Here is a 20,032-nt window from a genome sequence, read left to right on the forward strand (position 1 = left end):
TCCTGGTGTGACAAATTCTTTATTGGGTATAAGGGTTGAAGGTATTAATGCATTTTAATGAGGGAACACCCTGACTCTGTGCCAAAAGTTACATTCCTATTTTAGGTCCATGCTGGACAAACATGTGGGTTCAGACATGCACATTGTAACACACATCTGTGGGCAACTTTTAGGGCAACCCTTTTGCTGAAACGGTGCAACAGCATTTGTTTAGACCTGGGGTTTGCAAACTGTGGCTGGTGAGCTTCATCCTGGAAGACCACTCGAAATCTGAATTCTATGGAATTCAAATGGGTAATACAATGAAGTACAATATAATAAAAGAAGCAATAAAACTAAAATATTAGCTATTTATATACTGATGTTTCCTCCAAGAATTTCAAGGTGACATACATGGGTGTCCCCTTCCCATTTTATCCTCACAACAACCCTGTGAGGTAGGTTAGGTGGAGGGACAGTGACTGGCCCAGGGGCACCCAGTGAGCCTCGTGACTGAGTAGGGAGTAGAGTCCTGGTCTCCTATGCGCCATTCCAATGCTCTAACCTTTACACCACAATGGTTCTCGGCACATAACAGCATCTAGGGAAAAGGTAAAGGACCCCTGGACGGTTAAGTCCAGTCAAAGGCGACCATGAGGTGTGGTGCTCATCTTGCTTTCAGGCCAAGGGAACTGATGTTTGACCGCAAACAGCTTCCCAGGTCATGTAGCCAGCATGACAAAACCAATTCTGGCGCAACGGGACTCCGTGACGGAAGCCAGAGCGCACAGAAATGCCGTTTACAGCATCTAGCACATCACAACTGCTGCAACAGGCATCAAGTGATTCACCAAGAACATTAGAAGTTTTTTAATGGTCTGTGAGGGGGGAACGTTTGAGAACCAGGGATTTAAAGCATACAACTTCCAACCTGGTCACAGGAGCAGGTGATATCCCCACACAACTCTGAGCACTGCCACACCCTCAAAGCAGCTGGAGAGCATGATTTTGCACAACGTGCAATCTTCTCAATCTGCAGAGAACTGATAAATTTGCAAAAGATAACAAAGGGTTTGTCTCAAGCTCTTAACCCATCTAGTTCTCTGATTTACGATAAAATCTGTGCTTGTTGTAGCCACAGCATCGGCATCCCTCATGGTACAAGGTTGCCTTTCTGTCTGATCGCCCTCCACTGGTTCAGTTAACATTGCAAGCGCCGTTGCTTAACCCCCAACACAAACACCGGGAGATACAGTCTCCCAAGTACATACTGTAGATTCCAGACCAGACGAGCCTTTGTCAACTTGGTGCTTTCCAGATGTGTTGGACCACAACTCCCATCAGCCACAACCAAAATCAAACTCGGTAAGTAAAGCCCTCAGGATTCTTCGGAGGAAGTTGGGTGTCAATGTAAGAAATGTTTCCTGTTTTACCAATAAAAAAATTCCCCTGCCAGTGGATATAGAAACCAACTGGTAATGACAGTCCTGCAGCTCAGCCCAGCGTCCAGCAACTGGGTGGGCAATGAGAAGAAAGAAGGACCCTGCAAGTGTCCCTGGTTCCCAGGGACAGCCCTAAATTTACAGAAGCCCGTCCCAGTTTCTGATTTGATTAGGGAATGTCCTGCTTTTCCTTAAAGGTAAAGGGACCCCTGACCATTAGGTCCAGTCGTGACCGACCCTGGGTTTGCGGTGCTCATCTCGCTTTACTGACCAGGGAGCCGGCGTACAGCTTCCAGGTCATGTGCCCAGCATGACTAAGCTGCTTCTGGCGAAGCAAAGCAGCGCACGGAAACGCCATTTACCTTCGCTGGAGCAGTACCTATTTATCTACTTGCACTTTGAGGTGCTTTCAAACTGCTAGATTGGCAGGAGCAGGGACCGAGCAACGGGAGCTCACGTCGAGGGGATTTGAACCGCCGACCTGACTGGCAAGCCCTAAGCTCTGTGGTTTAACCCACAGTGCCACCCGCGTCCTTAGGGTGTCTCCATTTCCATCGGAGAAATGTCGGAGGGTATGGGAAAGTACGACAACCCTGCGATGTAGTCCGTGGTTTATACGACGGGGTTAGGCGCTGGAGGCTAAACCTGCTTTGGATTTCCAGGCTGCAACAAAAAGAGAGCCCGTCTCCTTCGACGCCTCGCTGCCCAAATCCGCCGTTCTGCTTCCTGCTGCACCGGCTTGCCTGGGGCCCGATTTCTTCCTCGGTTTACACCACTGCCAGCCCGCTTCACTTTTATCCTTCCGGGACAGAGGAAGGGGGGAGGAGGGAACTGAAAGCGAAAGCGGATCCTTGCCTTTAACAGACGGCGCCCCGCCCGCCGCCTTTGGCCCACGGCGGGGTTTCAAGCTGCTGCCATCTCCCCCCGCCCCCCACAGCCGTCGGGGGCAAGTTTTGCCGCGGGGTCGGACTTCTCTTTGCTCCCTTTCTCCTCGGGGAAGGAGAAAACGCGATGGCGGAGGAGGAGGACAAGAGGACTGTCCGCGACCACCTGGCGGACGCCCTGGAGGACTTGAAGGAGTACGATCTGAAGCAGTTCAAGTTCCATCTGAACGCGCTCCCGGCCGAGGAGGGCTATAGTAGCATCCCCAAGGGGCGGCTGCAAAAGGCGGATCGCTTGGACCTGTGCCGCCTGCTGCTCGGCTACTACGCGGAGGATGGCGCTATGGAGGTGACGCTCAAGGTGCTGGGATGCATCAACCGGAGAGACCTGCGGGAGAAGCTCCTGCAAGTCAACGGCGGTGGTGGTAAGGAGAGGGGCGGGGGGGTCGCAGAAGCACACTGGGCCGGGGGAGGGTCGTGACTGCATAAATGGTCTTAGTGATGGGGGAAATCTGCTCTTGGTGAGTCCAGATCATCTGGGACAGGCTAAAAGCAGGAGAGTTTGGGGATTTTACCTGGCCCACGTGTATCCCTCTTCCTTGCTGCAGGTGAAGGTGGATAAAAACTCCTAAATCAACAGGCTGGCATAGGACTTAACCTTTCTTTCACTTCACCTACCAGATTAATTCTGTTCTTTAATCTCCACATTTTAATTTTTATTAATAGTTTTATTAACAATTTTATTAAATACTTTTAATAATACTTTTGTTCATAATTTTATTAAATACTTTTAATAATACTTTTATTCATAATTTTATTAAATACTTTTAATAATACTTTTATTATTTATTTTATTTATAAGTTTTTTTTTCTTATGGATTATAATCCAGCAGTTCCTACAGGGGGAATTCTGTGCTACTGTTTGGTTTTTTAATCAGAGACCGTTTTCTATGTGAACTTTTCTTTTAATATTCCCAGCCTTCCTCGATGGCTGCTTTGGTCTGAGGCAATGGCAGCGAGAAATCAGAAACATTGGTGGAAGAGTGTTTCCTTCCTTTGAGAGAGATGTTGCTTCACTTCGTTCTTTGAGAGATCCTTCCTTCTCTCTCCGGCTCTTCACTTCATTTGACAGCTGTGGGATGGGAGACTTCAAGTTTGCATCGACCAGAACCAAAACAGTCGGTGGCAAAAGCATTACTAGAAGGAGGATGGTTGAAAATGGACAAGAAAGAGTAGAAGTTGTAGTTGACCAATCAAATACTTTAGCTATAAATGGTAAGAAGTGGTTTCTCCTTTTAAATAACTAGTTATTAAATGCAGATGTTTAACATAAATGTTGAATGGAACCAATTTGAGCATTCCATTGGAACCTTCTGGAAAGACTTCAAATGGCAGCTAAGGTAAAGTATTTATAAACAGCTCATTTGCACTAATAATACCAGTTTTCACCTTAATTGCCAGTAGGTTAAGTTTTCCACCTGCTGAGATTATCCGTATCTTTTTTTTTTACACTTCCTTTTTATATTACATGATTACAGGTGAAAAGCAATGTTGCGTGGGCATTGGGCACTGAATTTTTCTGTGAAAGATTCTTGAGTAAGGCTGATCTTATCTGTCCTCTCTCATTTCCCCCCCCCCCCTGTCAACAGGATCATCTGCAACCATCGGAGAGACAGAGTCCATTGCCAATTGCAAGAACTTAAAAATCAAGGTTACTGAAGTACTGGGTGGAGAGTTATCTCATTTGGTAGAGGCAAAAGATGATGTGGCAGGAAAGGTTTCGTCAGGAAAAAACACTAGGAGGTAATCTCAGTGCTTAAGCGATGGACGGAACTGTTGCCAAGAACCACACAACTTTATGGCACTCCTTGCTCCATGCCACACTTACACCTCGGCTGCCGCTGCAACACTGTCCCTCTCTGTTGGTGTTTTGTATTAAGTAGAATAAGGTGCAAGCTGAGTGTGCAATGAGAACTGGAGAAGAAATTATAGGAGGTGGGTAAAAATACTTTGAGAGGCACGTGGAGGTGAGGTGGAAAAGAAAATAGAAAAGAAGAGCTTTCTTCACTTAGAACCACTGGCCTATATTCAACAAAGTTCTACTTGGAGTAAACCTATTGTAAGTAACCTAAATTAATTATATCCATTAGTTTCTATGGGCCTGTTTTGACCCATTGAGACTAGTGTTGGCTATAATAACCCTCTGGATCCGCAAATTCTGCCTAAAATGGGGACGCTGTCACAATACAGAGTAGATACCTGTCTGATGGAAACCGAGCCGCAAGGAAAATGCAGCAGCAAATAATTTAGTCATTTTCGAAGCTGGAATAGATATAATGCCGGTAATTGCCAGCTAATTACAGTGAATTCTGCCTCAATCTGCCACTATTTAGTTGTTGGCATATCACTGGGGATAGAAAGCTTGAGAAAGTGTAGGTTTCATGCTGACATCATGCCCTTTACCTCCAGCCAGCATCACACAGAGTTGTTGGTTTTGCAGCAGACTGAGACTGTTCCCCTTCCTGCCTAACTTTGACATTTCTTTTGCTTTGCCATTTTGTTGCAGAAGTACAGTGGCGAAGACCACACACAGCCGTCTTTTGGGCACCCTGGAGAACTTGGCAACATACAATTTGAGGGCATTCAAGTACCGTCTCAACTCGCTCCCAGTCAAGAAGGGCTACAGCAACATCCCCAGAGGGCGCTTGGAGAAGGCAGATCCCATTGACCTGACCCAGCTGCTGCTTGGCTTCTACGATGAGCATTATGCTGTGGAGGTGGTCCTCACGGTGCTGAAATCCATCAACCAAAGAGATCTGGAGAGGAATCTTCTCGCTATCACAGAGAATGATGGTAAGGAGAGCGGAGTCCCGGGTGCACACTGAGCTGGGTGTGGGGAGTCTGAGAGGTGAAGGAAAACTATTCTTGGTAATCCAGAGCATCTCATCTGAAAGAGGATCTTTCAGAGTTTCGGAGAAAGGAGGAGTTTTTGTTTCTTACCTGGTCCAGGTGCATCAGAACTCTCTATTACAATACACCAACAGCCTCAGATTCAGTATTTTTCATATTTGTTTTCCCCTCACCTCCCCCTTGATTTTGTTTCATAGTACTAGTGTAGGGGGAAAAAATCCTAATTTAAGGAAGGATTTAATTTTTTTAGACCCACCTTAATGATGTCTATAGAGAGTGTTTTCATTATAATTTTTGTTGTTCCCCAGGCCACCTCGATGGTTGGTGTGGTCATGGACAATGGCAGTGTGGAAACAGAAATGAAGCCTCCTGTAGATTTCCTTCCTTTGGGAAGGATTTTCCTTCGCTTCGCCATTTGAGACAAGGGGGTCTTATTTCATTCTCTCTCACGCTCTCTGCATCATTTGATGCTCTTGGGGCAGGAGATTTCAAGTGTGTATCCACGTCAATCGAAATGGTTGATGGCAGAAAACGCATCAGAAGGAGAATGATTGAGAACGGACAAGAAAATGAAGAAGTTGAAGACATTGACGAATTAAACCCTTTGGCTATAACTGGTAAGACACAGTTCTACTTTTAAATAGCCAGTTATTCAGCACATGCCTTTGTCAGAAGTGTTCAGACTTACAATGAGTCCTATTTGGAGCGTCTAGTTGGGACGTTTTTGAAAGTAAACACTTTCATTATATACGGCTTCTATCAGCTGTATGGAACAATTGGATAGAAGTGAAATATTTTTGTGCTAGGCCACTGCACTTATAATGTTTCTCATGGTGCATTTGTATTTTGAACAGCTTAGCAGCACTATTTGTGTATACTTAAAAGGTAAAAGTAAAGGGACCCCTGACCATTAGGTACAGTCATGACTGACTCTGGGGTTGCGGCGCTCATCTCGCTTTATTGGCCGAGGGAGCCGGCGTACAGCTTCCAGGTCATGTGGCCAGCATGACCAAGCCACTTCTGGCGAACCAGAGCAGCGCACGGAAACGCCGTTTACCTTCCCGCTGGAGCGATACCTATTTATCTACTAGCACTTTGACGTGCTTTCGAACAGCTAGGTTGGCAGGAGCAGAGATTGAGCAACGGGAGCTCACCCCGTTGTGGGGATTCAAACCGCCGACCTTCTGATCGGCAGGCCCTAGACTCTGTGGTTCAACCCACCGCGCCACCCACTTACTTTGAGATAAATCTGCTCAGTTTAATGGGGCCTTCTCTCAAACGACTTTGGATAGGATGAAAGCCTTGCAAAAGTGTTTTCTGGGTTTTTTTACAGAGATGTTTAAGGTCAAGTGTGTTCCTGAGGAAAAACATTATTCGATAAAGTGCTTAGGAAGGGCAATAGTCTTGAATTACAATGCTCTTTCTGGAATACTGTCACTCTTATAGCTCTTCCTGTATCCTTCCTTTCTGTTTGCTGCTTACTGGGCTCTGAGAAGGTTTTGCCTCCTTCCCAGAGGCTAGCGGGCAAGGCAGAAGACTAAAAAAACTCTCTCCACAGTGGGAAAGCCCAGGGGGTGTGCAGGTGGGGGGAAGAATAAATAAATTGAGAGCAGGGAATGGCTGCTTTCCCCCCTTCCATTTATTTATTTCCCCCCACCTGCATAAGGTTGAGATCACATAAGTAAAGTGAGCATAAGTTGCAGACCCAGTGTGTGAAAATGAAAAGCAAAACTGAAAAAAGAAGAAGTATATTTTGGGGATAGACAGTGGGCAGTGTTCAGTTGTGCTCCTTGTTGTACATATTTTGGGGGCTGTGTAAAGCAATGAAGAGGGGGAACCTCATCAGCTTTACAGCCCTACAGACTCAAGTCCATAAAAGTCTACACTACAGCATAAAAGTTCACAACATGTGCTTAGTCAAAAGCAGAGTGGTCAGCCTCACAGGGAGACTTGAGTGTACTAAGCGTATATCCGAAACATATTAACCAGCTTACTCTAGCGCACACATGTAGTATGGAGAGATAGGCCATCGTTCAAGTAAGGCTGCAATCCTGACTCCTCTAACTTTAGAGGGAGACCCACTGAATTCAGTAGGACCTACTTCTGAGCAGACCGGTTAGGATGACACTGTAAGTCTGGTTTATCTCTGCACTCTCTCAATTTCTCTCAGGAAGGTCACCTGCAATCATGAGATTTCCAGAGGCAGCTGCAAATTTCCAGAATTTAAGAAATGAGTTCTCCCATGTGCTAGCAGGAGATGTACCTGTAATTGAAGAGGAAGATCTGGGGAGAGAAGATTCATCAGGAGGAGCCGCCAAAAGGTGATCTCTGTGCTTAAGCAATGAGTTAAAGAGTTGTCAATCATCACAACTTGTTAAAGACTATGCCTACAACAGAGCTATAGCTTAGGCGTCTGCCGTTCTCTCTCCTGGTGCTTTTGCACTGTGGAGAAAGTGGATAGACAAAATGCGGTTCTTAATTTGGGCTTGTATAGCACCCTCAGTACGCATGATAATTTACGGAGGCCAAGAGGGACTTGCAATCTATAATTTAATACATGTGGCATAGCTGGGATGGGAGAGTACGGAATAAGAATTCACATCCATTTCATTTAAACATTCTTAGGGTTATTTACAGCAGGGCATGCCAACTGCCATAATCTTTGTGAGAAAGATGGATTTTTCAGGTGGGATTTGAAGGGGCAACCCAGGGAAATTTGAGTGTTGGTAGAGATGTCAGGAGAGATAAAAGGGCATCTTCAGACAACCGATTTTGTGGAGCTCACTGTCACAGAATGTGGCAAAGGCCGTTAGCTTATCTTAACATTAAGATGATGGCCATCCAATGGGATCAGGCTCATTCATTTGCAACAAGTTGCTAGCCATGATGGGTTAGCTGTGCAGTGACAGCATATCGCCAAATACCAGGGAAGAATGCTGTGAAAGTGCATCATCTGCTAGAGCTTCCTGCTGGCATTTAGGTGGCTACTGGGGGCAACAAGATGGTACATTTCTTTGGCTTGAGTAGAGTTGCCAAATTGAGGAGGGATTTGAACTCAGGTTTCCCCTGCTCCAACTCATTAGTCTACCCGGCACACCACACACTTGTTTTCATAGTATATCGTAACATATGTAAATGGTCTTCTCTTCTCTCCTTCACCCTCCTTAAGATCTGCTTTGTGCGCAAGTCAGAATGGAGTGACCTCGCTTGGGGCACATGCTCCTTCCAAAAGACCGCCTGGTCTGGAGATGTTCCACGAGAGGATCCCCCAGAACTGCTTGGAGAACTTGCAACACATCGGCAGAGGGGGCTTTGGAACCGTCTTCCGAGCTCAGCACAAAGAAAAGGGGATTGTGGCGGTGAAGATTTTCCACCGGTAAAGCTGGTGGTTGGGTGTGTGGTTGAGGGTGGAATTATTATTATTAGAATTAGAATTTATATACCGCCCTATACCCAGAGGTCTCAGGTGGTTCACATAAAAGATCACAATATAGAAAGTCAAAGTAAAAACAATAACCCAATAATACCCCCCCCCAAAAAAGAGCCACATTTTAAAAGGGTACAGGATGTCGATCAGGTCAACCAAAGGGCTGGTTAAAAAGGAACGTTTTTACCTGGTGCCTAAAGGTATATAATGAAGACACCAGGTGAACTTCTCAGGGGAGAGCATTCCACAGACGGATTGTTACCACCCTCCAGACCTCTCGAGGAGGAGGCACATGATGAAGGGCCTCAGAAGATGGGGTCTGGGTAGGTTCATATGGAAAGAGGCGGGCCTTGAGGTATTGCGGTCCTGAGCTGTTAAAAGTTTTATAGGTCAAAACCAGCACTTTGAATTGGGCCCAGAAACGAATAGGTAGCCAAGTGCAGTCTGACCAGGATTGGTTTAATAAGCTCAAACCATTTTCCTCCGGTGAGCAACCTGGCCTCTGAATTCTGCACTTGCTGAAGTTTCCGAACCGTCTTCAGAGGCGGCCCTACGTAAAACACATTGCAGTAATCTAACCTTGAATTGGTTATACAGATGTGGTAGAGCCTCTATCTTGCACCCACAAGGTCCCAAATCCCAGACACTCTGCCTTCAGCAATGTGGCAAATAATTTTAAGGGCTTGGGAATGTATGTTGTGCCTTCTTTGGACGGTACCAGGTTGTTTCCTGGATCCTTCAAAGGAAACCCCAAGGGCAGGCCAATGTAGACTGCTGACATCTTGGTTCCATGTTCAGAATTTTGTAGCTAATGCTCCTTATTCATGGAGTTCCTGGGGGAAGAGCTGTCTGTCTAGGTCAGGCCGGGAGAGATCCCTACCTAAGACCTTGGAAGAGCCATTGCTAGTCAGTGTAGACTGGCCTTCACGAAACCTGGTTCCCTCCAGATGTTGGCTGCGGCTGATAAGAGTTATAGTCCAAAAAATCTGGTGGGAAATGCGTTGGTGAAGGCTGATTTCGGCTGTACTGAATTAAGTGGACGATTGATCTGACTTGATGTGAGACAGCATTCCATATCTCCTCCCAACCTACTCAGACCAGCTCTTGACAGACTCAGGAGCTCTTGAGACCTTCTGATTAGGCAACCTCATCTTGAGTTCATCATTCAATGAGTCTGTGTCTCAACAGTATTTTGTAACTTTCCCTTCGACTCTCACCGTGGACTCTCTTTCACCCTCAAGCACCAATGCACCCAGCGCAAATGTGTCTTGCATCCGACAGCAAGCCCTGTCTGAAGCCCGCTTCATGGATGAGGCATCTTTCGCTCCCATCCCTCGTCTTTATGGTCTCTACGAGAAGGGAAATGAAGTGGGCCTAGTGATGGAGTATGTGGAGAACGGCAACTTGTCTGGCTTGCTGTCCAGTGCCTTGCCCTGGCCCCTGCGAATCCGCATCCTCTACCAGGTAGCCCTGGGGATAGACTTCCTGCACTGCCTCCATCCTCCGCGGTTCCACCTGGATCTCAAGCCCAGCAACATCCTGCTGGATGAAGCTCTGAATGTGAAGGTGAGCCATTCTCTCTCTCTCTCTCTCTCTCTCTCTCTCTCTCTCTCTCTCTCTCTCTAATTGGGACCAGTCCAGGTCAGTGCTCTCTTTCTGATTCTGGGAAAGTTTTTCTCCATCGGCTGAGTGACTCCAGGCAACCGTGTCATGAAGCACTTGTAAGTTGCTGAGATTCTGAAATGGGTTCTTGGGTGTAAGCAGGCCTCTCGAGTTTCCTGCTATAACTCCTCCTGAAGCAAGTCCACCCTACACCATGTGCTCTTGCAGCTTGCATGTTCACGGTGCTGTTGCAAATGAGCGCATCCATCGTACAATGTATCCAAATTCCTTACAGTTGTTGGAAGATTGCAATATTCAGCAAAAAAATGTAGCCTTCATGTTGTTGTTGTTGTTTAGTCGTTTAGTCATGTCCGACTCTTCATGACCCCATGGACTTGGAATAATTAAACACTCATTTGAATGTTTCTGGCATAACAAACACAAGTCCCATTAAAAACTGTGCCACTGCAGGGTCAGTCATAGCACCAGCCAATTCGTGTTCCCTCTTCATGGACATTATTTGTGATTTCTCTGAAGCAGACACCAGCAATCTCTACTTTCCACTGTGATGATGTTTCATCCTCATGATACGCTCAGCTTTTGTTCCTTACGCCACTTGCCTTAAAACAAAGATAAATTTTAGTATTAGAAGTATTAGAAATCTTACATATTATAAGTAAAAAAAAATAGGTTGTGGCCTAGCAGAGTCTCATATCATTAAATGAAGGGTTTGTGGTCATAATTTGCAGGGGGTAGATGACTCTTGGGGTCCTTTACAACTCTACAGTTCTATAATTCTATGATATTTGGCAGGGGTGTCATACTGATGTATATATTTTGCTCTAGGAGGTTTTGTTTGCTCAGAATCAAGTATACACTTCCAGAGTGAACACTAAATACATTAGCTCTGGTAAATGAGCCACCATAGTTGCTAGAGGGCTGTGAAAATTTGTGTCCTGGGCTTTTAAGACGCGTCTACCCATGTACTATCTGAAACCAGAGTGGCACATTGGCTGCCACAATTCTGTAATATAAAGTTTCTTTATGAGCGTCTCCTGCTTGGAGACCAGAAGAGGGGATGCTGCACCCCTGTGATGAGAGTCTGCCTGCTGTGCAGAGCAGTGGTGCAAAACCCAGTTGCTTGTTAGGCAGCGCGGTTAGTAATCCTAAAGAGGACAAAGTGCAGGAAAGCAATACCTTGGGAAGGAGCTGTCGCTGAGAGGCAGAGCACCTGCAGTTCAGTCACCAGCATCTCCAGGTAGGATTGGCAATGTCCCCGTTCTGGACAGCTCCTGCTGCCAGTCAATGTGAACATGACTGGGCCAGATGGACCAATAGTCTGACCTGGCAGGAAGCAGCTTCCTATGTTGTCCCAGTTGGGAGTTCTCTTCACTGTTTTGCCTTGTCTCCCCCATTCAGGTGGCCGATTTTGGCTTGTCCAAGTTTGGGACGGCTCAGCGCTCCCCTCTCCCCTCTGAAAGCGCAGAAGTATCTGGCGGGACCCTCGAATACATGCCCCCCGAAGCCTTTGCCGAGTCCTACAAGCCAGAGCCAGCCACAGATGTCTACAGGTGGACAGAAGCGTCTGCTGTGGGGCACAAGGGGGTGGGCGCAATTGCATGAGCACTATAGAATTGGGAAAAGGTTAGCATGACAGATGCTCAACTAGATGGGCCATTGGCTCGATCCAGAAAGGCTCTCCTTACGTCCCTGTCTTTGGAGCACATTGTGGGTTGGATACTCTTGCACAACCTGATGCTGTTGGGACTACAATTCCCATCAGCCCCAGCTGGAGCTTGTAGCATTTGTACTCCAAAACATCTGGAGGGCGCCAGATTGCTAAGGCTGCTTCTTGTGTGAATGAATAAAGGCAGTGAGCCTGACATTGGTTAACCTCTCTCTTGCGACGTTCCTTCTGCTGACTAACCTATAGTACAGGGTAATGTAGAAGCCCAAGAGATGGAAAATGGCATGGGACCACTGATATTGCTGTCCCACAGGAAGAGGGAAGTTCTCAGTTGAAGTTGGGAGGGGCTTTTAATCGACTTGCTTTTTTTCTTTTCAGCTATGGGATCCTCATGTTCTCAGTGCTAACCGGCAAGGAACCGTATCCATGTGAGTTGTGCTCTTTCTGCTTATGGATTACTTCTGCCTGTCTGAATTACAGAGAATATGTATTCAATGCAGTTGTGCCCTGGGAAGCCAACACAAGAGAAAAATGGTCACCCTTCCAATGGGGCATCTACAGCATCTTGTGGCAGGGAGTCAAGCACATACAGTGGTACCTCGGGTTACATACAAATCAGGTTACATACGCTTCAGGTTACATACGCTTCAGGTTACAGACTCCGCTAGCCCAGAAATAGTACCTCGGGTTAAGAACTTTTACTTCAGGATGAGAACAGAAATCGTGCTCCTGCGGTGCGGCAGCAGCAGGAGGCCCCATTAGCTAAAGTGGTGCTTCAGGTTAAGAACAGTTTCAGGTTAAGAACGGACCTCCAGAACGAATTAAGTTCTTAACCCGAGATACCACTGTACTGGGAAAAGAAGGCTTATGCAATTAAAGTTGCCTTGAGGCCAGGGGAGGGGAACTGGATCTGGCTGGTGTGCCAGATTCTTATCTCTTATCCCCACCCCCATGGCCCAAGTGGAACAAGTGGGTGGGGCTGCTAGCCTGTCAATCACCTGTGTTCAGGTGGCGCATTTTTGTCCATGTGATCAGCTGGTGGTTGGAGCATTCAAAGCACTGTGCATGGCAACCTGCAGGCTCTAGCAATTAGCCAGTTGGTGGTTGCAGTCCCCCTTTGCTGCATCACCTATAGGGCGGTGGGCCAAATAGCGAGGCCTGATGTGGCAAAGGTTTGCCACCCCTGCTTATGACTGTGTCAAGTGATATGTCATGGAAATGTTCTGTTGAATGCCTCGATATCCATCCCTGCTCAGCCAACCCTCAGAGAGACAACTCCATCTTCAGAATGCAAATCCAAGAGAATCAAAGGCCAAACACCCGGGAGCTGGAGGGGAAGATACACGAGGTGGAGAAACTGGAAAATCTGATCAGCCTAATGAAAAGGTGCTGGCAGAAAGAAAAGGCCCAAAGACCATCCTTCCAGGGTAAACGTGACCTCCTCTCACCTCTGCCCCTGACTTTCAGTCCCTATTATTATTTTAAAGGTGCTAGACCTCAAGCCTCTTCAAAAGTTGAGTCTTCTGATTCAGAAGCCCTTCTTTAACCCCAAAACTTGTGAGACAAAAGAAATACACTTCTGGAGGGGAAAGTGTTGTGGCAGATGGCACATTTTCAAAGGTCCTCTTGTTCATTACATAAACCCAGGCACTGAAAACAGATTTTGGGGCTGCGCCCTGGTAACCCTGACTTAATGTCAGAAGTCAAAGCACACAAATGTGACTCCATGAGAGAATTTATAAGTGCTTTGGGGCTTTCCGTGTGGATGTGGGACTGACCCTAGTGCCATTTTGAATGCATAGAAAACCCTGTCAGAGCTGTGTGGGAAAAGTGTGTTGTTCTTTTGTTTACTTTTCAATTTTGCTCAGTCTGCAGCCAGGAGATGGAGGAAATCTATGCCTGCTACATGCCGCACATTGAGACTGCTGTTCGTGAAGTTCAGGATAGTTTGGCAAAAGGTACTAAAACCATGTTACTTGTCAGTTTTGTATTCTCAACCATCCACTAGGTAGCAGTAATGTGCTAATAAATTTATCACACCTTTCTGTTCCTCAAAGTGTAGGCCCGAGGTGCCTGGCAAAATTTATTTTTTTTAATGGAACAATTAAAAAAAAAAAAAAGATTACTGCAGCAGAAAATAAAGAAACAAAAGCAGCTCAGGATAAATGGGGCCAACAGACCGTTGTGGTATAATGGTTAGAGTGTCGGACGAGGACCTAGGAGACCTGGGTTCAAATCTCTACTCAGCCATGAAGCTCACAGGGTGAGCTTGGGCCAGTCACAGACTGTCAGCCTAACCTACTTCATAGGGTTGTTTTTAGGATAAAATGGGGAGGAGGAGAACCACACCTTGAGCTCCTTGATGGGATATAAATACAGTAATAATAATAATAATAATAATAATAATAATAATAATAATACCAATCTCAGTTCTGTGTACCAAAAGCACATTTGAGCAGGACGATGTTAACTAGATGTCAACAGTGAAGGAGCCAAATGAGTTGAGCTAGGGAGTAATAACCAACATTGTGTGTGTGTGTGTGTGTGTGTGTGTGTGTGTGTAATAATATAATATAATATAATATATATAATATAATATAAATTTTTATTAAATTTTCTGTTTTACAATTTAGAATAGTCATTTAAACAACTTTAAAATATCCAAAACTTCCCTTCTTCTCTTTTCATGGTTCATTTTGCATAACATAAATCCCTGCATATTTTATATAAACCAGACCATTCAGTATTCCATTATTCCATCCATCAAAACTTATTTACACTGTTGAATTTATCTTAATAAACATTTTCCAATCTTCTTTAAATGTATATTCTTCTTGTTCTCTTATTTTGTATGTTAGGTCCGCAAGCTGCGCATATTCCATCAGTTTAAGTTGCTAATCTTCTTTAGTTGGGACCTCGCTATTAGGTCCCAACTAATAACCAACATTTTGAATCAATCTCTTAACAACCACCATGGCTTTTGCTGTTGGTTCAGAGGGCAGGGAAGCCACTCTCCTCATAAACAGAGTCCCCACCGGCTGTTGCTGGTGAGCACGTAATTGGTCTGTTTCCCCAGGGCAGATAAGCCATTGGGTTGATTAAATAAATCTCTTTCTCTGTGTTTGCTTTCTAGCAAAAGTCCTCCCTTTAAGGGTCGCTCAGGACCAGGCCGGACATCAGAGTGGAATAAAGCGCCCTTGGTCGGAAGTGGACTGTGCCGTGCCCTGTACCATGGAGACAAAAGAGGATTCGGGGAGAGGCGCTTCTTCAAGAACAGCTACCAAAGGGTAATTTCTGTGCTCAAGTGATGAGCTGAGGCATTGCCCAGTATTGCCCAGTTTTTGCTGGAGGACCACGCTAGGGGCCATGTTTACACCAGGACTGGACGTCCACCTTCTTCTTCTGTTCTCAATTGCTGTGGCTGTGTCCCAGGAGCAGCCAGTAGTAAGAATGTGGGGAACTGAAATACTGTACAGGTCAGTTTCGGGCAAAGACTTGTTTGATTGGGACAGGGCTGTTATCCCCAGCAAGGAAGTGATGTTGAGTTGGATGGTTGAGGCCACATGTGAAATGCAGTGGTGTTGTTATGGTAACTGTAGGGCTACTGGATGGTTTTCAGAAGCTGAGTTAAACATTTGGGATGGGTTGGAATGATGTTGTATGGAGCTGTGTCTGGGGCACACATCTGAAGCGGAGAGGAGAGTATGAGATGCCACAGGAAGTGGGCCAGGCTGGGGCAGTGGGAGGAGTTGAAAGGAATATTTAAAGGCAGTTGGGGTGGCCATAGAAACTTGACAGTTGGAAGAGGGTGGAGAGGATTAACCAGACAGAAATGAGGTTTAGGGTGGGGAGGAGGTGACCTATAGCCATCTCCAAGCTAACAGGAATAATCTAGTCTCCCCACCAGCAGCCTAAGGAGGAAAGAGTGAGAGAGCCTGTGCAGCAGGCTGTAGGAATGTTGTGGATAGTAGGAGAAGATATATTGATTAAATGTTATCCTTCCTTCACTCGCGCTAGAGAGTCATGTAGCAGAGCACATTCCCCTCAATACAACAGGAATCTAGTTTGCAGATTCATTTGAATCTCTTTAGTTAAGCAATCCAGTCTGGCATGCCCAGATTGGATTTCTTCCTGGTAAGACCCCTTTTGATCCCTCTCAAAAGAATAAAGACACAATAGTCTTTCCTTTAAGTAAACTTCTTGTTACTTTTATTCAGTTCACAGTATGATCCTTGAAGGCAGGCTTTAGCTTGTAGTTACAGTTACAGAGAAAGGTGTGGATTCATCCCATATGGGGATTGATCCCGTGTGCTGCTGGCTAAGAGCCAGCAGTGCAGTCCAAGAGAATCAAAAGAGAGAAAGATGGCTGCATGACTGGACCTTTTGTGGGGTCTGCAAGGGTCACCCCCCACCTACCTGGTGTAACAGGAAGTTATACTGGCTGGAGTGACATCCCCCTGTCTGTGTCCACACTAGGGAAAAATGGAATGTTGTATTTTGACTGCTCCAGTGGATTACATCACACACAGGCCTTGTTCCTTGAAGTGTTTAAGAGAGATTGAAGACCTCCCCTTTTAATGGGTGGTTGGAGATTTTGTACTATGGATCCCTGGATTTTATCGCTGTTTAGATTATTGCTAGATTTATGGCAGCAGTTAAGGACCTAATTAGGCTTGGCAGGCCTCTCTATTCGGCCCATAAGATATTTTTGGCCAAGCCAAACCCATTTGCCCTATGTGCTGTTGCAGGAATTTATGTATAGTGGGGGGGGGGGGTTGCCCCTCCAGCAGATATCATGCACATGCAGCCCACTAAAAAAATCAGCACAATCGCTTTTGTGATTTTTGTGATTTGTCCCCACAAAACACTTCATCACGGTTTCTTCCTATCTATTCAAAGGGCCTTTGCTGCACGATACCAAATGTAACAATTCATTGATAAATGTATCTATGTACTGGCTCACTGGGAAAACTTCAGAAATTCATATAGACGTGAGCTCAGCTACTCAGCAGCCCCTCTGCCTGAGTGATAATCCCTGGCATCCTGATACCTGAGTGCCAGACAGGCAGGCATTCCAGAAATAACAAATCCAGATGAAGACAAAAGGGTGTGATTAACTTGGCTGGGAAACAGGGAAATGTAAATATCTCTTTTGTTACACTTGATGGGTGTTTGGTGGAGGGCAAGGGGAACCATGGGGCAGGGTCCAGGATGCTCAGATTACTGCCACCAGACCTCCCCTTTCATGATGTAACAGTGATGTATGAGTAATGTAGTTTGGGGGGGTATAACATGGGGATTAGCAGCTAATAAAAGTTTGGGGGCTCTTTTGTTCTGAGCTTCCATCTTGTTCCACCTTGTGGCAGGTGGGAGTCCTGTCACGACAGTCTTCAATAAAGACCAAGCCTACTGGCTGCTGTTTTGCTCTGGTATTCCTGGCTGGTGTCCTTGTTTTTTTGTCCAAGGGAGCCTTCAGATTTATCCATTAACAGTGCTCCCCCCTCCCCCGTAACATTGTGCTTAACATCAGGTGTGGGGAAGGCCAAGATGCAGCCACCTGCCGAAAGCAACACCTCTGTGTCTTTGCCTGTGTGGTTTGGATGATACAGGCTGCTGAAAGGGCAGTAAGATAATCTTACTGTGATTTCAGGTGATTGACAGGTGGGAGGCCCTGGAAAACAGATATATTGTGTGTGTGTTGTAATGTTGCTTCCCCTTGATTCTCAGCTCCATTTGTTTGGAATCTCTGCCTTCTGCTGAAAAGCCTGCTGATTGTATAAAGAAGTCTAAAGGGAAGTTAACGGAAGATTTTGCTCTTCAAAGAAACCGAGAGGCATTCCTGAATATAGCAGAAGAAAACCGTCTTCTTACGAAGGGCGAGTGTTTATGCCTGAGTCAGATGAATCATGCACAGGAGTTTGTGGAGAGCCTGGTCAACACGGTGCTGGGGAAAAAAGAAATAATGCATAAGTTATTCCTCTACTGTCTGGAAGAGCTAAGGCTATGAGCTTGGAAAGATCTGCCTATTTCTGAATATTTAGGAAACGGTGGCTTATGCACTGATTGCTCTTTTTTAAAGAGCCCATCGAAGTCAGGGAGAAAGACTCCAAAGCACACAATTTTCTGCTGCTATCTTTTTTACTCCGTATGTGGAAAGCTTTCCATTTTTTAAAGAAAACATTACTTCTAAAGTAATGGATGCATAAGAAATGGATACAGTGCCAACCAAACTGAACAATTAGATTGGATAAAATGCCAGTCAAATATAAAATCAAGGTTGGAATGAACCTTTCTCAGGAGACTATTTTATATTTGTTTCTCTGCCGCTTTTCATTCACCTTTTCAGTTTGCGCTTTCCTAGTTTTACCACCCCATCCCCTAATGTTATGCTATATACAGCACTAATATTGCACATGGAATGTTACTGATCTACAGAAAAGACTTGACAACCTGAAAAAAGAGACAATGCACGTACTTGTGTAAACTAAAATATATTTAATAAAAAATATTTTTTAAAGAAAAGTTTGCACTTTCCTGACAGGTGCCTTGAGCAACATCTCTTCTGGGGGACAAAGAGTGTTGGTAAAGTATTTTAGCTTGGGCTAAGTTAATATTGTTATTTGGGAGTGGGGAATGTTGTATTTTCCCCAAATGTCCCTAAAATCTGTATAGGGAAGTTTTAAATGTTAGGGTTGCATGATAATAATAATAATAATAATAATAATAATAATAATAATAATAATAATAATATCTTAATCTTACACCTTTTACTCCTGTTCAATAACAGGGTTTATGCTATGCTACTATTTTAGTTTTCCTGGACCCTGACCAATAGTATTTGCAATCTGTTGGCAGACCACAATAAGTTAATAAGAAGGTGGACCACGTCTGCAGTAGCAGCTAAAAAAAAAAAAAAAGCCATAAATTTCTGAAGACTTTTGTCTCACCAATTGTCCTAGGGACTCCACTCCAGAATTGTGTAGGATTTACCGTAAATTTCGCTCCATAACACGCAGATTTTTCCTCCTAGAAAGTAAGGGGAAATGTCTGTGCGTGTTATGGAGCGAATGCCTACAGATGGCGAGGGAATCTGCTGCAGTTGTGAGCAGTCCGTGGCTTGCTTTGAAACAGCAAAGCGGGTATAAGCGGCTCCTGTCAGCTAGTGGAGCCGGGGAGGAGGGAGAGAAGCAGAGCGGGAGTTGGCTGCTTTAAAACAGCCCCGTCCTCTATGTTCCTCTCTCCTCCCCACTGAGCTGCTAAGTAGCAGCAAAGCTTTTCAGCCAGCCTAGCCGTTCCTCTCTCCTCCCCACTGAGCTGCTAGGTAGCAGCAAAGCTTTTCAGCCAGCCTAGCCGGGAGGAGGGAGAGAAGCAGAACGGGGTTGGCTGCTTTAAAACAACCCCCTGCTCTCTGTCCCTGCCTGCAGTTTTTTGCTGTCCGATTTTGGATTAGCCACTGTAGGGGCTGTGTGTGTGTGTGCTTGAGCTATCGTTCTCCTCCTCCTGCTTCCCCTTCACTCTCCCTGCGCCCCTGCGCTCTCCCTCCGACTTTAGAATTGACACTCTGTGTGTCTGTGTGTGTGTGTGAGGGCTCCTTCTCCTTCTCTTGCTTCCCGTTCACTCTCCCTGCGCCCCTGCGACTTTAGAATTGACACTCTGTGTGTCTCTCTGTGTGTGAGGGCTCCTTCTCCTTCTCTTGCTTCCCGTTCACTCTCCCTGCGCCCCTGCGACTTTAAAATTGACTGTGTGTCTCTGTGTGTGAGGGCTCCTTCTCCTTCTCCTGCTTCCGTTCACTCTCCCTGCGCCCCTGCGACTTTAGGGCCAGTTCTCTCTCTGCGTGTGTGTGTGTTTTGACCTCACTGCGCTTGTTGGGGGAGAGTGTTGGTCGCAATTTTTCTTGATTTGTCTCAGAGTGGTTACTATCATGGTTTCCTTGCCGGGGAGGAGGGAGAGACGCAGAGCCTGCTTGTTCTATAGGAGCAAAGCTGGAGAGGAGCCTCTCCTGCATTATCAGCAGCATCCTTCTCCACCCCCCCCCATGCGTGCTCCTTGTCCCTTGAGTGCTTTTCCTTCCCTCCCCACTTAAAATGTGGTTACAAAGCACGGA

At 45.8% G+C, this 20,032-nt stretch overlaps 1 protein-coding gene across 3 annotated transcripts; it reads left to right on the plus strand.

Moving 5' to 3' along the window:
• The first annotated feature begins 121 nt into the window (after window positions 1-121).
• LOC310829170 (uncharacterized protein) lies at window positions 122-18,616 on the plus strand. Of its 3 annotated transcripts, XM_083707339.1 has the most exons (15): window positions 122-2,727; window positions 3,281-3,577; window positions 3,952-4,105; window positions 4,869-5,155; window positions 5,521-5,829; window positions 7,383-7,533; window positions 8,382-8,588; window positions 9,881-10,205; window positions 11,661-11,812; window positions 12,307-12,356; window positions 13,185-13,355; window positions 13,797-13,886; window positions 15,062-15,215; window positions 17,656-17,804; window positions 18,470-18,616. In XM_083707339.1, exons 1-15 carry the CDS (start codon window positions 2,433-2,435, stop codon window positions 18,532-18,534), a joined length of 2,856 nt encoding a protein of 951 aa, XP_083563465.1. In that variant the 5' UTR covers window positions 122-2,432; the 3' UTR covers window positions 18,535-18,616. The 3 variants fall into 3 exon arrangements, with proteins under 3 accessions (XP_083563465.1, XP_083563464.1, XP_083563466.1); XM_083707338.1 differs by lacking the exon at window positions 18,470-18,616 and having other exon boundaries at window positions 17,656-18,450; XM_083707340.1 differs by lacking the exons at window positions 13,797-13,886; window positions 18,470-18,616 and having other exon boundaries at window positions 17,656-18,450.
• Window positions 18,617-20,032: the final 1,416 nt, after the last annotated feature.

This window comes from Podarcis gaigeae (genome assembly GCF_964106915.1).
Source record: "Podarcis gaigeae genome assembly, chromosome: 13".
Lineage (NCBI taxonomy): Eukaryota > Metazoa > Chordata > Lepidosauria > Squamata > Lacertidae > Podarcis > Podarcis gaigeae.

Bases quoted from the DNA above. Each gene is read 5' to 3' on its own strand.
- LOC310829170 (XM_083707338.1), top strand. From the start codon at position 2,433: ATGGCGGAGGAGGAGGACAAGAGGACTGTCCGCGACCACCTGGCGGAC. The intron at 8,589-9,880 runs GTAAAGCTGGTG...TTCACCCTCAAG, and splicing joins GCGGTGAAGATTTTCCACCG to CACCAATGCACCCAGCGCAA. The intron at 12,357-13,184 runs GTGAGTTGTGCT...ATCCCTGCTCAG, and splicing joins CGGCAAGGAACCGTATCCAT to CCAACCCTCAGAGAGACAAC.